At 37.1% G+C, this 17232-nt stretch overlaps 1 protein-coding gene across 1 annotated transcript; it reads right to left on the reverse strand.

Annotated features, from left to right (window-relative positions):
* Positions 1-6924: 6924 nt before the first annotated feature.
* LOC113359689 lies at positions 6925-8421 on the reverse strand. The gene is made up of 3 exons (XM_026603281.1): positions 8287-8421; positions 7767-8157; positions 6925-7679 (listed from the first exon to the last, which is right to left on the reverse strand). Exons 1-3 carry the CDS (start codon positions 8419-8421, stop codon positions 6925-6927), a joined length of 1281 nt encoding a protein of 426 aa, XP_026459066.1.
* Between the last annotated feature and the right edge of the window lie 8811 nt (positions 8422-17232).

The raw sequence follows: 17232 nt of genomic DNA on the forward strand, positions 1-17232 counted from the left end.
TTCATATATCAGATTTGTGATGCTTGGTTGAAGAGAAAACATGCAAAACCCGTTATGTAATTGTGATTCTTTGTTCACGTTTATCAATTCAATGGGTTGATTCATAGCAAATAAAATGTTGGTTTTTATTATTTATACCAAGCTCCTTCATATCATCAAGGTAATTTCCAAACAATCTTGTGCTTTAGTTTGTTTCTCCTCCAGGCATGCTATAGGATTTTGTTCTTTATAAATGATTTGTATGTTTCACTACTTTTTTTTTGTTTGTTTAATTTGCACTCTTATACATGAGTTAACTAAAAAGGTGATGTAGTTTTGATTGTGGTAGTAAGGATTCGATTCTCAGACTCTTTTGAAGATTTGGTTTAAGATTAACCAAAGAAAATACTAAGACAAACAAATTACTTTTGATTTTTTTTTATCAAGGAGAGAAGATTCTAGGGTTTTGGATTCCACTACTTCCAATATTTGTAAATTCAATAACAATTTCTTTGACAAAATACTCCTATTTTACTCAAAACAGTTTCGTAACCAATCTCATGCTTTGGAAGATATAACGCTACAAGCTCTTTTTTTAATGACTCTCGTCTATATTCTAAAGCCTAATTTTCCTTCGCTTATAAAAGAACGGTATCTAAACTACCCAAAACAATTTTCACGAAGCATATAAAGAAGAATTTTTTTTAATAATTTAAAAAGCATAATATTGGAGTATTTTTGTCAAAGAAAATAATTACTAAAAATTACGCATCAAATTAGCTTCTTCCAAAACCCTAGAAAAGAGATTTAGCTACTCATGGATCGAAAATTGAAGAAAACTTGATTAATCATTGTATTCAAAAAGATATAAATATGCTTACAACGATTTTTGGTCGCCAAAGATATTCAGCCACGAAGCTGTTACAATAGCTCAGTTGTGAAAGATCTACCGCAACTAAAATAGTGTACGATTCTGATCTTCTGCTGTTGAATATAAGACTGCCACTGCGACTGTTCTGAATGGCCTATGTTTTTCGTGTTCTCGAATTTTGCAGCAGCAGGTAACTTTCTGAAACTTGTGATTTTTTTTTCTTCGATTCTGCAGTATCTATTCTCTCCTAGGCTCTCTGTATATCTTTTTGGGACTCCTACATGTCTTTATATAGCCAGTCGAAAAATACTCGAGAAAATCTTCACAATCTTTACTTTTCTTCCACGCAAAATCACCGCTTTTCTTCCTTGCCAATCTCCGAGAATTTCTTCCCAAGTCTTTTTACGCGTCTTCTGGATGTTTCTTTCCTTCAAAACTATCATCATGACGTAGCAGAATCCCACAGAGTGGAAATAAATCCACGTACTTCCATATAGAGCCGAGATTCTTTCTCCATTTCCGTAACTTCCCTGTTTTGAGAAAATCTTCATTTTTTGTCGAATTAAACTCATTCCAACACACGTACCATCCCTGTTAAGTCGTAACATGATAACTATAGTCCATTTGACCGGTTGAATCTCAGTGTAAAGGTCCAAGTATTCTCAACAGAACTCTGAATGTCTTTCTAACTCTGTTTTCATCACTGGTGATTATCCAGCCCAAGTGGGTCGAACAAATCACCCATATCTCCCATGTGTATCCTTAACAGGCCCAATGAAACTAAATCCAGCGATTGAATCTCGTTAACTCTCGGTCAAAATTCGAACCCTAAATCTGGTTCGTGAAGATCACTTTTCCCGTCAAAATATTTTCAAATCGTGTATTCTCTGTTCTTCAAATTCCGATTATCTGGCAAATTCTAACTGAAACAAAGATCATTATCAGTCCTATATAGTCGAGAAGATCAAACCCAATGAATTTCAGCCATTGAATCTCTTCAGAACACCTTCAAATCCTAAACCCTAATTCTGTTGTTCAAACCTTACTTTTTCCCGCCAAAATTTGAAATTCAAATGCAGAAGATGACCTCCCATTTATCCAACAACGGTATCCCTTTAACAATTTGGGGTACATTTAGCAATTCTTGGGGTTGCGAATAGTAATTTGTGGGGACAAAGATAACTTTTGGGCTGTAGATAGTGAAAAGTCTTGTGTGCCTTTATCAACTCCTCCATGTCATTTATGGGGTTGCCCTTAGTAGTTTCTCAAGCCGCCATCTCTTACCTCTCATGTTCACTTCTTTTCTTCAATTTTTCTACATCACTAAAGCTGTCATGCTTTTCAGACATAATTTGCATCACTAAAGCCGACAATCCTTTCAGAGATGAAGAAATAAAAGCAAATAATGAGAGATAATTCGCCTCCAACCGCGATTTCACCTGAAATGACACTTTAGCCCTTTTTAAGCAACGTTTCTTCTTCTTTTGCTCCAAAGTACCTAAAACTCAAAATCAAACAGAAAATACATAATTTACAAGAAAACTTAGCAAAGAAAGCATAAACAATAGATAAATATCAAGGTGTCTATCAAATTCCCCCACACTTAGACTTTGCTAGTCCTTGAACAAATCAAACTAAACTAACTTTAAAACATACAACTCCATCTCGTTGAGGATACGGTCACACTTAGCACGTATAACAAGCCTTTAAATCCCTAGGTGGCCCTAGAGGCCGAGTTATAGTCTCGGGAAGGTTTACCAGAGGTGTACCTACAAAACCTTTTACTCCAAACGCTAGCTATCTATGAAGAACTCAGGAACGACACTAAAGAGTCTCCTTGGTTGGCATACTTTCATTGGTTACAAAAGGAAGTACCCGGTTGCGAGTCATATTCATATATATAAGTGACAGAGCTCTAAATAGATAGTCGCACTATGGACATCAATAATCGGAATCACACAAATGAATAGATTAAGAAGATGGATTATAGAGATAGATAGTTCAAACAATGTTGTCTAAGGTGAACGGTGTTTCCCATATCTGTTTGAAGGCCTCCGCCAAGATGAACCTATGAATCCTAATGGATTGAGATACTGGTCTGGACTAATATCAACACTGCTTGGCATATACAAGGGAACCAACAGTCGATTTTATTGCACAATAACTGTCATTTCATTATTTATTTATTTTTCAACTGCATGATTTGATCTTTTGGATCCAAGCGCATGCTTCTTGTCAGCAGATTACATGATAGTTCCCATGGATCCTGCATTCCATGCTTGCTTAGGCGACGAAGACAGGGAAAACACACACATATTGTTATTCGAGTGTTAATTTTTATTATTATTATTTTTAAATTTAATCTGTTTGGTCTGATTGGTCTGGTCTATTTATTATTTAGTAACTCAATCACTCTATTCCATCCGGCAACGGTAACAATTCGATATGTGGGCCCCACCAAATCACTTAAAGAAACATAATTTTTCAAATAAAATAAAAACAGAACGTAGTGTGATGATTCCATTCTAACACCTGAACTCTGTCTTTCTATGAATAGACTCTGTTATTGGGTTCCTTAACTCCTACAACCAAGATGTTTCCATTCACTTAGACTGGTTAGTGTCATCCTTATTTCGCACAAATTTCTAGGCTCTGGAGTTCAATTTTTTTAATTTTTTATACTTTATTTAAATTTTTTATTATTATTTTATTAAAAACTAACTAAAAGTTTTTACCTCACCCCCAAATTTAAACCTAACATTGTCCTCAATGTTTCAAATTAAAGTGCAGTACCAAAAAAATAAGTAACAAGAGGAATAAAGAGGTAAGTCAGAAAGATAGTACCTGGATGAAGCGTAGCAATCCTTCCATGGGAGTAAGAAAGAAAGAAAATAAAAACCAATGTACAACAGCAGGGTCCTCCAGAGGGACCTTAATATCTCCATGTATGGGTTGCCTCCCAATAAGCGCTAAATTTAGTGTCTTCAGCCAGACTTTGTTACCCGTTAAAATTGATCCTGGTAGACAGGATCTCTAAGCTCCGACTCTTCTATGGCATGGCTGGGTAACTCCAAGAATGGTTTCACCCGTTGACTGTTGACCTTGAAAGTTTCTCCGTTCTTAGGATTTTCAACTTCAACTGCACCATGAGGAAAAACAATTTTGACAAAGTATGGCCTGGACCACCGAGACCTCAATTTACCAGGGAAAAGGTGTAGACGAGAATTGTGAAGGAGAACTTTTTGACCTGGTTCAAATGTCTTTCGAAGAATCGATTTATCCTGAAATATCTTAGTTTTCTCCTTGTAAATTTTCGCACTTTGGTAAGCATCATTACGATAACTCACGGAGTTGTAGTCTACGGTGATCACCAGCAGTAGATAGGTCAAAGTTTAGCCGTTTATTGGCCCAATAAGCTCGGTGTTCTAATTCTACAGGCAAGTGGAAGGCTTTACCGAAGACAAGTCTGTACGGAGACATCCCTAATGGAGTCTTAAAAGCGATTCGGTAAGCCCACAATGCTTCTACTAAGCGCAGAGACCAATCCTTTCGGGTAAGGTTTACGGTCTTTTCTAAAATATGTTTAATCTTCTTATTAGACACTTCAACTTGGCCACAAGTTTGTGGGTGATAAGGTGTAGAAACCTTATGGGTAATAGAGTATTTCTTAAAAGATCGGTTACAAAAATGGGTACCTCCGTCACTAATGATTGCTCTAGGCATACCAAATAGAGAGAAAATATTGTCTCTAACAAACTTGATTACAACGTGGCGATCATTTGTCTTGGTAGTAATTGCTTCTACCCACTTAGACACATAGTCAACAACTAATAAGATGTAAAAGTTGCCATATGAATTGACAAAAGGACCCATAAAATCTATTCCCCACACATCAAATATTTTTATTATTAATATAGGACTAAGTGGCATCATATTACGTTGGGTCATCTTTCCTAACTTTTGACATTTATCACAACTTTGACAAAATAGGTGGGAGTCCTTAAACATTGTTGGCCAATAAAGACCGGATTGCAAAACCTTTGTAGTTGTTTTCTTAGAACTAAAGTGACCCCCACAAGCTCCAGAATGACAAAAAGTCAGGACACTGGAGATTTCGTTGTCAGGAATACAACGACGGATGATCTGATCATGGCAATATTTGAATAAGTACGGATCATCCCAGAAAAAGTATTTTACCTCAGACAAGAATTTAACTCTATCCTGTTTAGACCAATGGTCGGGCATTTGACCAGTTACCAAATAATTGACAATGTCAGCAAGCCAGGGTAACACAGAGATGGAAAGTAATTGTTCATCAGGGAACATGTCATGGATCGGTCTCTCGTCATCTCTAGTCTCATCAAGGATACGGGATAAATGGTCAGCTACTACATTTTTATACCTTTTCTTATCACGAATATCTAGAGTAAATTCTTGGAATAACAATACTCATCTAATCAGCCATGATTTAGAGTCCTTCTTTGAAAGGAGATATTTGAGTGCGGCATGATCAGAATAAACTATGACCTTAGACCCTAGGAGATATGATCTAAATTTCTCCAAAGAAAAAACGATGGCTAACATTTCTTTCTCAGTGGTTGTGTAGTTCAACTTGGCATCGTTTAGGGTCTTACTCGCATAATAAATCACACTAGGTGCTTTATCACGTCGTTGGCCAAGGACAACACCAACCGTATAATCGGACGCATCACACATGAGTTCAAATGGGAGGTTCCAATCGGGTGGTTGGATAATAGGGGCAGAAGTCAACAACGATTTTAGCTTCTCAAAAGCTGCAACACAGGCTTCATCAAATACAAAGGAAGTATCTTTAGCAAGTAGGTTCGATAGGGGTAAAGCAATCTTACTAAAGTCTTTGGTGAAACGACGATAAAATCCAGTATGGCCAAGGAAAGATCTAACGTCTGTAACATTCTTAGGTGGTCTTAATTTTGAAATTAGTTCAACCTTGGATTTATCAACTTCTATTCCCTTAGAGGAAACCACATGTCCTAACACTATTCCAGATTTAACCATAAAATGACACTTTTCCCAATTAAGGATTAAGTTCTTTTCTTCACAACATTCTAGAACTAGTGTAAGGTGGTGCAAGCATTCATCGAATGAGGATCCAAAAACCGAAAAATCGTTCATAAAGACCTCGAGAAATCGCTCAACCATGTCCGAAAAGATACTTAGCATGCAACGTTGGAATGTTGCGGGTGCATTACACAACCCAAAAGGCATACACCAGTAAGAAAAAAGTACCAAATGGACATGTGAAGGTTGTTTTCTCTTGGTCCTCCGGTGCTATAGGGATTTAATCTTTCTAACATCTGGTCGATGAATGGTAGAGGAAAGTGGTTTTTCCTAGTTGCTGAGTTCAGCTTATGGTAGTCTATACAAACTCTCCACCCGGTAGTAACATGGGTAGGGATCAATTCATTATTCTCATTCGCAACTACAGTAATCCCAGACTTATTTGGGACAACCTGGACATGACTGACCCATTTACTATCAGAGATGGGGTATATGATACCCGCATCTAATAATTTGAGCACCTCAGTGCGAACAACTTCCTTCATGTTAGGATTTAAATGTCTCTGCATTTCTCTTGAGGTTTTGGCACCTTCTTCTAGGAAAATGCGGTGCATACAATCAGCAGGACTAATTCCTTTCAAATCTGCTATAGTCCACCCTATTGCAGTCTTGTGCTCACGGAGAACACTAACTAGTCTACTTTCCTGATCGGGCTCTAAGTCAGAGGCAATTATGACAGGAAGAGTATTTTCACTACCAAGAAATACATATTTCAGTGTATCTGATAGCGGCTTTAATTCAAGGGTGGGTTCCTTAACTGATGATGGGAGGGGTTTATATATGGTCGGCGGAAGAGGTTCTGGTTTACGCTGTCATTTCCCATAATTCATTACTGTTGCAGAATCTAACAACGCATTAACTTCTTCAAAATGACTATCCTCATCATAGTAGGCTCCAAAGTGGGCCAGGCATGCCTCTAAAGGATCACTAACACTATTAGTGGTAAAAGTATTCTCAACTAGAGAGTCAATCATTCATATAGACTCATAGTGTTCAGGGTCCGGTGGGGCTTGTAACGCCTTAAAAACGTTCATTGAGATTTTCTGATTCCCAGGGGAAAATTCTATTAGGCCAGTTTGGAAATGTATGATTGCATTTGCAGTGGCTAGAAACGGATGACCTAGGATGATTGGGATATTGATATCTTGACTAGAGACAGGTTGAGTGCCTAAAATCACAAATTCAACTGGATAAATAAAGTTTTCTACCTGAACCAAAACGTCTTCAATAATTCCACGTGGGATTTTGACTGACCTATCGGCTAACTGTAGTGTTATCCTAGTTGGTTTCATCTCACCTAGTCCAATTTGTTCATATACCGAGAACGGTAAAAGATTCACACTAGCCCCAAGATCTAATAGAGCATTGTCTATCGTTTGTTTACCTGTGACACATGTGACAGTAGAACAACCATGATCTTTTAATTTGACTGGGTACTTTTGTGAGATTATGGAACTAACTTGTTGGGTCAAAAATGCCTTCTTATGGACACTCGCTTCTCTCTTGATAGTGCACATCTCTTTTAGGAACTTGGCAATAGCAGGTACATGTTTTATTGCATCTAATAAAGGCAGGTTGATCTTAACTTGCTTAAAGATGTCTAGGATCTCAACATATGTACTAGGCTTTTTCTTAGCGAGTCTCTGAGGAAATGGTGCGGGTGGTATGTACACCCTCTCAGGGATATCTTCCTCACTTGGACTCTTAGCCCTCTCAGGCCCATTAAGGTCTTTAGACGAAGTTTGGTCAACCTCACTCTATTTTTCAGTTGGACTTTTGTGCTTAGGTGGTTCTACCGAGTTCTCTAGAGTTTTACCACTTCTAAGGGTGATAACTGCTTTGACATGTTCATTGTGGTTAGAACTACCCGACCCATTAACCTGGTTAACTCCTTTCGAATTTGGAGTCGATTGGATAGGAAATTTCCCGTTTTCCCTATCATTTAACCTGTTTGACAGTTGACTTATCTGAGTCTCTATGTTGGTAATAGCTCGGTCACTGTTTTGTTGGTTACGTTGAACTTCATCGAACCTTTGTCCTAAAAGTTTAAAAGTTTGGGTAGTCTCGGCATTATTTCGGGCACTACCTTCAATAAAGAGTCTTAGAGTTTCCTCTAGAGAAGACACCTTTTGTTCAACTGGGCTCGGTTCTTGGACTTGAGTTTGGTTCCCATGAAAACCTTGTGGTGGGTTGCTAGATGGGCCACCCTGTTGCGAACCTTTAGACCAAGAAATATTAGAGTTATGTCTCCAACCAGGGTTTTACGTATTAGAATAGGGATCAGACTTGGGTCTACCCTAAAATTTAGAGTTCATACCACCATGTAGGACACTAACCTGGTCACAGGTAGTTTCAGTTAAGTAAAACAGGGGGCACTGAGGTCCAGTATGACTTTGGTCACCACAAATGGTACATGGATAAGTTCTGGGCTCACTATTACAGCTCATAGTCTGGGTAGACCTTTGGTTCATTTATAAGGCCTCTAGACGCCTAAGGATATCAGACCCATTATCAACTCTATTGACTTTATGGATATGGTTCCTAGTTATTTCGGGCTCCCTCATTGAACCCATTGACGAGTCTTTTCAGCTAACTCGATGAACTCGTCAAAACATTCATCTGGGTCTTGATGGGTAAATTCTCCACCACTCATTGTTTCTACCTGCATTCGGGTTTCACTATCAAGGCCCTCATATAAGATTTAGGCCATGTGGGCTTTATCAAAGCCATGGTGCGGGCATTGGTATAACAATTCATTAAACCTTTCTATGTAATCATGTAGGCTTTCACCTATTTTCTGCTTAAAGGTTTGGATAGACTGCCTAACAACAACAGTCTTGTGGTGTGGGTAGAACTTCTTAACAAAGGCCTCTACAAGGCCATCCCAGGTGGTGATTTTTTTAGAAGGAATCCAATGGTACCACTCATTGGCTCTCTCTTCTAGGGAAAAAGAAAACAAACGCAACCTAAGCACATCTTTTGTGACGTTTGGATAATTCATTGCATCACAGATCATTTCAAAGTCTCTTATGTGGGTATACGGGTTTTCATTCTCTATTCCCCTAAAGTTTCAAAGCATGCTAAATGTCCCAGGTTTAATATCAAACCTAACTGTAGTGGCCGGTAAAACAACCCCAGGTTCACGTGTCACTCTAGACGGGTTCAAGCGATCCCTAAGAGTTTTGGTTGGTGGGACATCTTCGTCATTTTCATTAACCATTTCTGCAAAAATAGAAGTACCACCTATATCCGTGTAGCGGGTCGGACTCAAATTAAAAAGGTCGTTTTTCTCAAGTCTATCTCCTACCTGTTTCCAACTTCGCATACACAAGCAAAAACACTAGTGAAGCAAGAAAATCGTGCACATGCAAATGCTGGGGTTCACTAATTTAGGTAAACTTGGGTTACCTACAGCAAAATATACCTACAGTCAAAGACTGGTCACAAGTACTGGGCTGAGGTTTGTGGTGTTTCGGATGATAACGCCCATAGGGTTCACCGTACTAAACCACGTGTTTTCCTAGAATCGGTGCCAGACGAATAATGCAATTGGTGTGTGCGCGTGTATTTTTTTTAAATAAAATAAAATAGATATACACATAAAGGAAATAAAACCTAAAAAATAATAAAATTTGGGTTTTGTTACTTACCTCTTTTGGTAGGCAATTCCACAATAAATATAGAATATTACCTGCACAATAAAAACAAGAAAAATACCCAAGTAAAGTCAAAGAAAATAAAATAAAATAAAATTAAATTAAACAAAAACTAAATTAAAAAGAAAAAAAGAAAAAGAAAAATCTAAAATCTAACCTAAAGGCAAGTCCGCGTCGGCGGCGCCAAAAACTGATGTAGTTTTGATTGTGGTAGTAAGGATTCGATTCTCGGACTCTTTTGAAGATTTGGTTTAAGATTAACTAAAGAAAATACTAAGACAAACTAATTACTTTTGATTTTTTTTATCAAGGAGAGAAGATTCTAGGGTTTTGGATTCCACTACTTCCAATATTTGTAAATTCAATAACAATTTCTTTGACAAAATACTCCTATTTTACTCAAAACAGTTTCGAACCCAATCTCATGCTTTGGAAGATATAACGCTACAAGCTCTTTTTTAATGACTCTCATCTATATTCTAAGGCCTAATTTTCATTCGCTTATAACAGAACGGTATCTAAACTACCCAAAACAATTTTCACGGAGCATGTAAAGAAGAGAAATTTTTTAATAATTTAAAAAGCACAATATTTGAGTATTTTTGTCAAAGAAAATAATTACTAAAAATTACGCATCAAAAATAGCTTCTTCCAAAACCCTAGAAAAGAGATTTAGCTACTCATGGATCGAAAATTGAAGAAATCTTGATTAATCATTGTATTCAAAAAGATATAAATATGCTTACAACGATTTTTGGTCGCCAAAGGTATTCAGCCACGAAGTTGTTACAATAGCTCAGTTGTGAAAGATCTACTGCAACTAAAATAGTGTACGATACTGATCTTCTGCTGTTGATTATAAGACTGCTACTGCGACTGTTCTGAACGACCTATGTTCTTCGTGTTCTCGAATTTTGCAGCAGCAGGTAACTTTATGAAACTTGTGATTTTTTTTGTATATCCAACAAGTTGAAAAATACTCGAGAAAATCTTCACAATGCTTTTCTTCCACGCAAAGTCACCCGCTTTTCTTCCCTGCCAAGCTCCGAGAATTTCTTCCCAAATCTTCTTACGCGTCTTCTGGATATTTCCTTCAAAGCTATCATCATGACGTAGTAGAATCCCACAGAGTGGAAATAAATCCACTTACTTCCATATAAAGCCGAGATTCTTTCTCCATTTCCGTAACTTCCCTGTTTTGAGAAAATCTTCATTTTTTGTCGAATTAAACCCATTCCAACACACGTACCATCCTGTTAAGTCGTAACATGATAATTATAGTCTATTTGACCGGTTGAATCTCAGTGTAAAGGTCCAAGTCTTCTCAACAGGACTCTGAATGTCCTTCTAACTCTGTTTTCATCACTAGTGATTATCCAGCCCAAGTGGGTCGAACAAATCACCCATATCTCCCTTGTTTAGCCTTAACATTCCCAATGAAACTAAATCCAGCGATTGAATCTCGTTAACTCTCGGTCAAAATTCGAACCCTAAATCTGGTTCGTGAAGATCACTTTTCCCGTCAAAATATTTTCAAACCGTGTATTCTTTGTTCTTCAAATTCCGATTATCATGACAATTCTAACTGAAACAAAGATCATTACCAGTCCTGTATAGTCGAGAAGATCAAACCCAATGAATTTCAGCCATTGAATCTCTTCAGAACACCTTCAAATCCTAAACCCTAATTCTGTTGTTCAAACCTTACTTTTTCCCGCCAAAATTTGAAATTCAAATGGAGAAGATGACCTCCCCTTTATCCAACAGCGGTATCCCTTTAGCAATTTGGGGTACATTTAGCAATTCTTGGGGTTGTGAATAGTAATTTATGGGGTACAGAGATAACTTTTGGTCTGTAGATAGTGAAAACTCTTGGGTGCCTTTATCAACTCCTCCGGGTCATTTCTGGGGGTGCCCTTACTAGTTTCTCGAGCCGTCATCTCTTACCTTTCATATTCACTTCTTTTCTTCAATTTTTCTACATCACTAAAGCCGACATGCCTTTCAGAGATGAAGAAATAAAAGCAAATAATGAGAGATAATTCGCCTCCAACCGCGATTGCACATGAAATGACACTTTAGCCCTTTTTAAGCGACGTTTCTTCTTCTTTTGCTCCAAAGTACCTAAAACTCAAAATCAAACATAAAATACATAATTTACAAGAAAACTTAGCAAAGAAAGCATAAACAATAGATAAATATTAAGGTGTTTTAGACAACTACCAAAAGGCAATAAATTATCATGGATTTTCTCTATAACTGGTATTTTTATGCACAGTTCTTCGATGTGTGGTGAATAATTTTAGTTTTCATTCATTTTGTGGATTTAACTGGTGTTTAGTGATTCTTGATTTTGAGAAATTTTTGGGTATTTATTTATTTGTAGATGGAGAATATATTGGAAAAATAAGATAATGAAAAAAATTAAAGTTAATGGTCTTAAAAAAAGAATTCACATGTAGTTTTATTTATGATCCTAGTTGTGAGGGACCCAATCAATGTATCTATATATATATATATACTCATAATGAAAAGAGGTTACAGCTCTTACATCCATCGGATGTCTTTGGCTTGGATGAGATTTGGATGGTCTGACATAACACTTGTCTCTCAAAATATTAGTCGCCCATCTAAAGTTGAAAATTCCATGTTGTTTTTTTCCTCATTATTGGAATGACACATTTGTTTTTTAATTGATGAGGGACTAATTAAGATGGTTATCAATATCTCAATAATGGAAGGAGGTTACAAACATCATGGCTGCTAGATGTTTTTGGCTGGGATGAGACTGGGATGGTCGGGTCACCTGTTTGTTTCTCAGAATGTTATACGTCCGTCCAAGCTCAAAAACCCCTTCTGTTTTGTATTATAGATTTTTGTTTTTAGCTTATTTATTCATTTTAATCTAATTTAGTGTAAGAATAGATTAATTTGAACCTATGTTGCACGGACACTCCAAGAAAGATGATGTAACCGTGTCGGACACATGAACAGACACGACACGGTTACGACACTTCCCGACACTCGATGGACACACCACATCATGTGTCGCGTAAAAATTGATATTGGACACTTTGCGGACACCAATTCGACACTTTCGGACACGTCATAAATAATTTATTTTGATTTGGAAAATCAAAATAAACTAAATGTGAGGCTAATTTATTCTTGTTTTAGTCAAATCCAAACATTTTTCATGAAAAACTTTACCATTATTACATTATTATTAATTTTATATAATTAGTATTCAAATATTTTAAAAATAAGAGTAATTATTTTGTTGTGTAGATTATAGTAATATTTCATTTTAATGATTTGAGTAATATATATAATGTGTTCCCGCAACCCGTTTTTTTGAGGTTTGACGTGTCCGCGTAACCGTGTCGTGTCGTAACTGTGTCCCGTATCCGTGTCCGTGCAACATAGATTTGAACCTATATAAAATTACGAATCATATCTAATGTGTATGTTATTCACTCGAGGCATAATGAAGAATGCAAGTTAATCATATGATACGGTCTCATTAGAGGCAGACCCTGCAGCCAGTACCCTTGAGATTATTGAATCGGTAAGATGAACATTTCCTAAAGTCGAAATAACAGATTTGCTCAAGATATTTACATGACAAGCATTAACAAAATCAAAAATTATTCTATGAATCAAAAATGGTGATGATTCATCCTGAAACATTGTGGCAACATCTTTTCTTTATTTCTTGGCTGACAAGTCTGTTGCTCCATTTGCTTTCATATAATTAGATTAAAATCTCAGAAAAGAGACTACTTGATCTGATAATTTCGTTGCTTCATCCAAAATTGCTTGAAATTAACCATTTGATAGTATTATTTCCCTGGATGTAGTTAATTGTTGATAGACAATCTCCCTTTATGACCAAGTTTGATATCTTTTTTTTTTTGGCTCATCTCACTGCTTGTGCTTCTTCAGCATGAGCTGTTTGAACTTCCCATATTTTGCTTCATTAAAGTATATGTACAATTTCGGCAAATGATTCCATAACCTGCATTAGTGTTTGACGATATCCAAGAAGCATCGCAATTAATTTTATAAGCACTTAAAGAGGGTGCTTTCTAATTAAGGATAGAAAGTAAGTATGTAAGGTTTTCATCACGCTGAATTTGTGCTTTGTCTGGATGTCAGTAATTGTAATGTATGGAAATAGACATTGAAACCTGAGCATGAGTATTTGTTTCGTTTCCAAAAATTCTCAGACATTTCTCGTTCCGAACGAACCAACATTTAGGTGCAGCAAGTGCCGTATGAATAACATTTTCCTTCCCCGCATTCTCGCATTGAAATTATCAAAGAAAGTATTTGAGCTAAAAGAACTAGAGTTCACCCCCTGAAAATCCATTAGTGGTAGCTTCCAAACCTCCTTTCTAAAATCACATTCTAAGAACAGATGATGAGTATATTCCACTTTATTTTCACAAAAGACATATTGAGTTTCCAAGTTATTCAGATTGTTTCTAATGTTGTATCCCTATAACAAATAGACAAACAGAAAGATAAAATTGGTGATAAACACCTCCTAAATCAAATGATTCAGGTCAAATCTGTGCTTTAGAAGCGCAACCAACAATGGTTTCATTTCATTAATTTTAGATAATTCCCGAAGAAGACTTCTGTTACATCTTTTAAGCAAAGATTAAACACTAAGCTAGCTTACTCGGATTACAGACGCGTGTTGACTATCCAACGGTCACCACTAGTTTACCTAACTGTATCACAGGGCACACACTCACTCTAACTGGCAGACTAACTATACTACTAGCAGCCTAACAGGGGTGGCCCGTACTGAAGAGATACAACATTGCCTTCCCCTGAAAAAACATCCTTGTCCTCAAGGATGAATGCAAAAGAATCCGCATGAGTAGAGCTGTCGCTTGAAACATTTGCAGGAGCAGTATTGGACCAAAGTAAGGATGATGTGCAGTAGCAAAAGGACCAGTAGTGTTGTTTCTAGTAAGCTTCATCTCCAACAGTGACCACTGTGAAGCCCTTCAAAAAATTTACATGAAGCCTGACAAACAAATGTCCATTTCCTTTATCTTCACAACTCGCATCTTGGTCAGTACCAACACAAACACCACTTGAAGTGACAGTCATGGTTGTCGAGGCACGATGAGCATGAATCTTTATGTTTGTGTTTGGAAAATTGATCCTAGGATTCCAGTTGAAACCAAAACACAAAACTGAAGTAGACCCCGTCCGAGTTCCCATTCCCCGTCCGTCAGTTTGAAGTAATCTAAACTTCTTCCTTAAGTAGTCCATCCATATCCACTCACTGAAAGTTTGAAAGAGATGAATGTTTGGCATCCACCTGACATTTGAAATGGTCCAACTCACACTATCAGCACCACTGAGATCTGCAGAGTACAACTTGTATTTCCATCTCAAAAAGGTGATCCACATCTGCATGTAGGTAGCTTGGTATTCTGTGTAGTAAGGAAGAACATGAGTACCCAGAATTTTACCATAGAGCTGACTATCAAAATTTGATGCAAGTTTCTGGAGCTGGTAGTTTCCATTTCCCTTTGGATTCTCCAACTGCTCTAGGATCTCAAAGTTGCATCCAAATATCACAACTAAAATGAAGTCCAGATTTATCCCCTTAACACGTCTTGCACTCCCAAAGCTTTTAGGAAGGATATAAATTTTCCACTTCAAGGAGATCACTAACTGTGAGACTGCTGGGGTATATATCATAGCGTATAAAAATGGTACTGCCTTCTGCCTTCTATCGAACTTGGTCTGGAGATAGTCACTTCTTGGTTTACATACCAAACACGAAAGTCGATAATAACAAAATATCTGAATAAGAAGAGCAAGCAACACAAATTTCCAATGTGCTTGTACTATCACAGTTGAGAAAATCAGTAAAATAATGTGTATTCCCTGTCCAGTTTCATATACAACTATACTAACCTTTAAAAATTCCCCAAGGAAGACTTTTGGAGCATTAGAGAAAGTATGATTAATCAAGAGAATATTATCAGCACCCCCACAAGTGGGCATGATAAGAAAAGTAGAAGTAGAAAGTTTCTTGAGAGAAGACACTTGTGCAGACCCATGAACAATTTCAAACTGACTAAGGCTTCCTACCCAGACACTATTGAGTGTGGCCACATAAGGTGCAACAAGTTGAATATGGACCATAGCTTCAAAGAATATAGTACTTCACAAAACCAATCTCAATTTCCACTTCAGGTATCCAATCCACAACCACACATTTAAATTTTGAAGCATTGAAACCGGATGTGAAGGAATTTGACAGCCCCAACTTGAAAGAAGACTTTGTAAGAGAAGCATGCGTAGGTGCATAAGTTCAATCAAAAAAATTCGGGATTCCTCTCTCGGTTCATGTATACCAGCGCTGACTGTTAACCATGCACCATAGAACACTTGTGTAGCATTTGGCAGACCATGACAAACAAATCCCTGCAGATACTTGTAATACCAATGAGGATATTGAGTGGAAGCGCATTCTCATGCCACTAGCAATTTGTTGTAACTGATTCTGGAAAAATAAAATTGAGTTGTAGCAAAGGCATGAACTGCCGCATTAATACTTCTCCCACTCCGTAACCCATGTGAAAGCAAATTGAATTTCCAACTTAAGTAATCGACCCACACCAATACATTTACAATCTGAAGTACCATGGGCAAGACCTGAATGCTCAACCCTCTTACAAAAAATCTGGTCCATGGATGATCTACCCTTGTAAGATACACCAAACCCCACCACCAATGACATATACTTGAGTGAGAAAATGGAGATGTAATATTAGTGTGAATTGATAATGTAAGTGATGGAAGAATATGATACCCCTTAAGAAAAATGTGGAACACATCACCCTGTGCTTGTCGAACAGATATAATCATGAATAATGACTTATGAAAAACCTTTGGAGAATTAGGTAAGAGCATATCAACTTTTTCTCCATCGAAACTCCACAAAACACTATCAGGCAGTTGACCCAAGAATTCTTGTGTCAGTGCAGTTTCAAATGCCCTAATCCACATTAGTATCAAAACATCAGTTCGCTTAGCCATATTAACACACACTTCATGTGCCTCCCCGTGTTTAACCATCCATTCCAAAACAAGTGTAAAAATTACACTCCTAACAAACAGCTGCCTCTCATCATTAGCACATAAAAGATATATCGATTGCATAGATGAAAAAATTTATGTGTACCCAAAGCTAGAAAGTAATCGAAGTATCAATCTACCAGCACATTTACCTCGATCGAATAACAAACGAGAATCATCAAGTTTGAATTGAAAACAACCCATACCTAGAATTTTGCTGTGGAGAAATAACAAATTGTTCGAACAGTCAACACCTTCCTGCTTCGTTGCAAAATTTTTGAAGCAATTTTGCACACTAAATTCATTCATACCGTTGCTTGCGAACCGATAAACTTCTCAAATATTGAACTCACTAGATATGATGGCTTTAATAACATCATTTTTCTCCACTTTCTCATACTAAGAACCCTCACCAACAGACAAATCCTTCTTCTCATGAAGGAAATATGGTGAAATCAACCCTAAATTGAGAGAATCATCTTCTTCATCGATAGCAGAAGAAATCAACTCCAC

Source organism: Papaver somniferum, chromosome 3 (genome assembly GCF_003573695.1).
Source record: "Papaver somniferum cultivar HN1 chromosome 3, ASM357369v1, whole genome shotgun sequence".
NCBI classification, from domain to species: Eukaryota; Viridiplantae; Streptophyta; class Magnoliopsida; order Ranunculales; family Papaveraceae; genus Papaver; species Papaver somniferum.

Excerpts from the sequence above, each read along its gene's own strand:
- LOC113359689 (XM_026603281.1), bottom strand. The coding sequence starts at position 8,421 with ATGAACCAAAGGTCTACCCAGACTATGAGCTGTAATAGTGAGCCCAGA. Across the intron at positions 8,158-8,286 it reads CTGAAACTACCTGTGACCAG|GGTGGCCCATCTAGCAACCC; the intron begins GTTAGTGTCCTA and ends GGTTCGCAACAG. Across the intron at positions 7,680-7,766 it reads AGTTATCACCCTTAGAAGTG|ACCTTAATGGGCCTGAGAGG; the intron begins GTAAAACTCTAG and ends CTTCGTCTAAAG.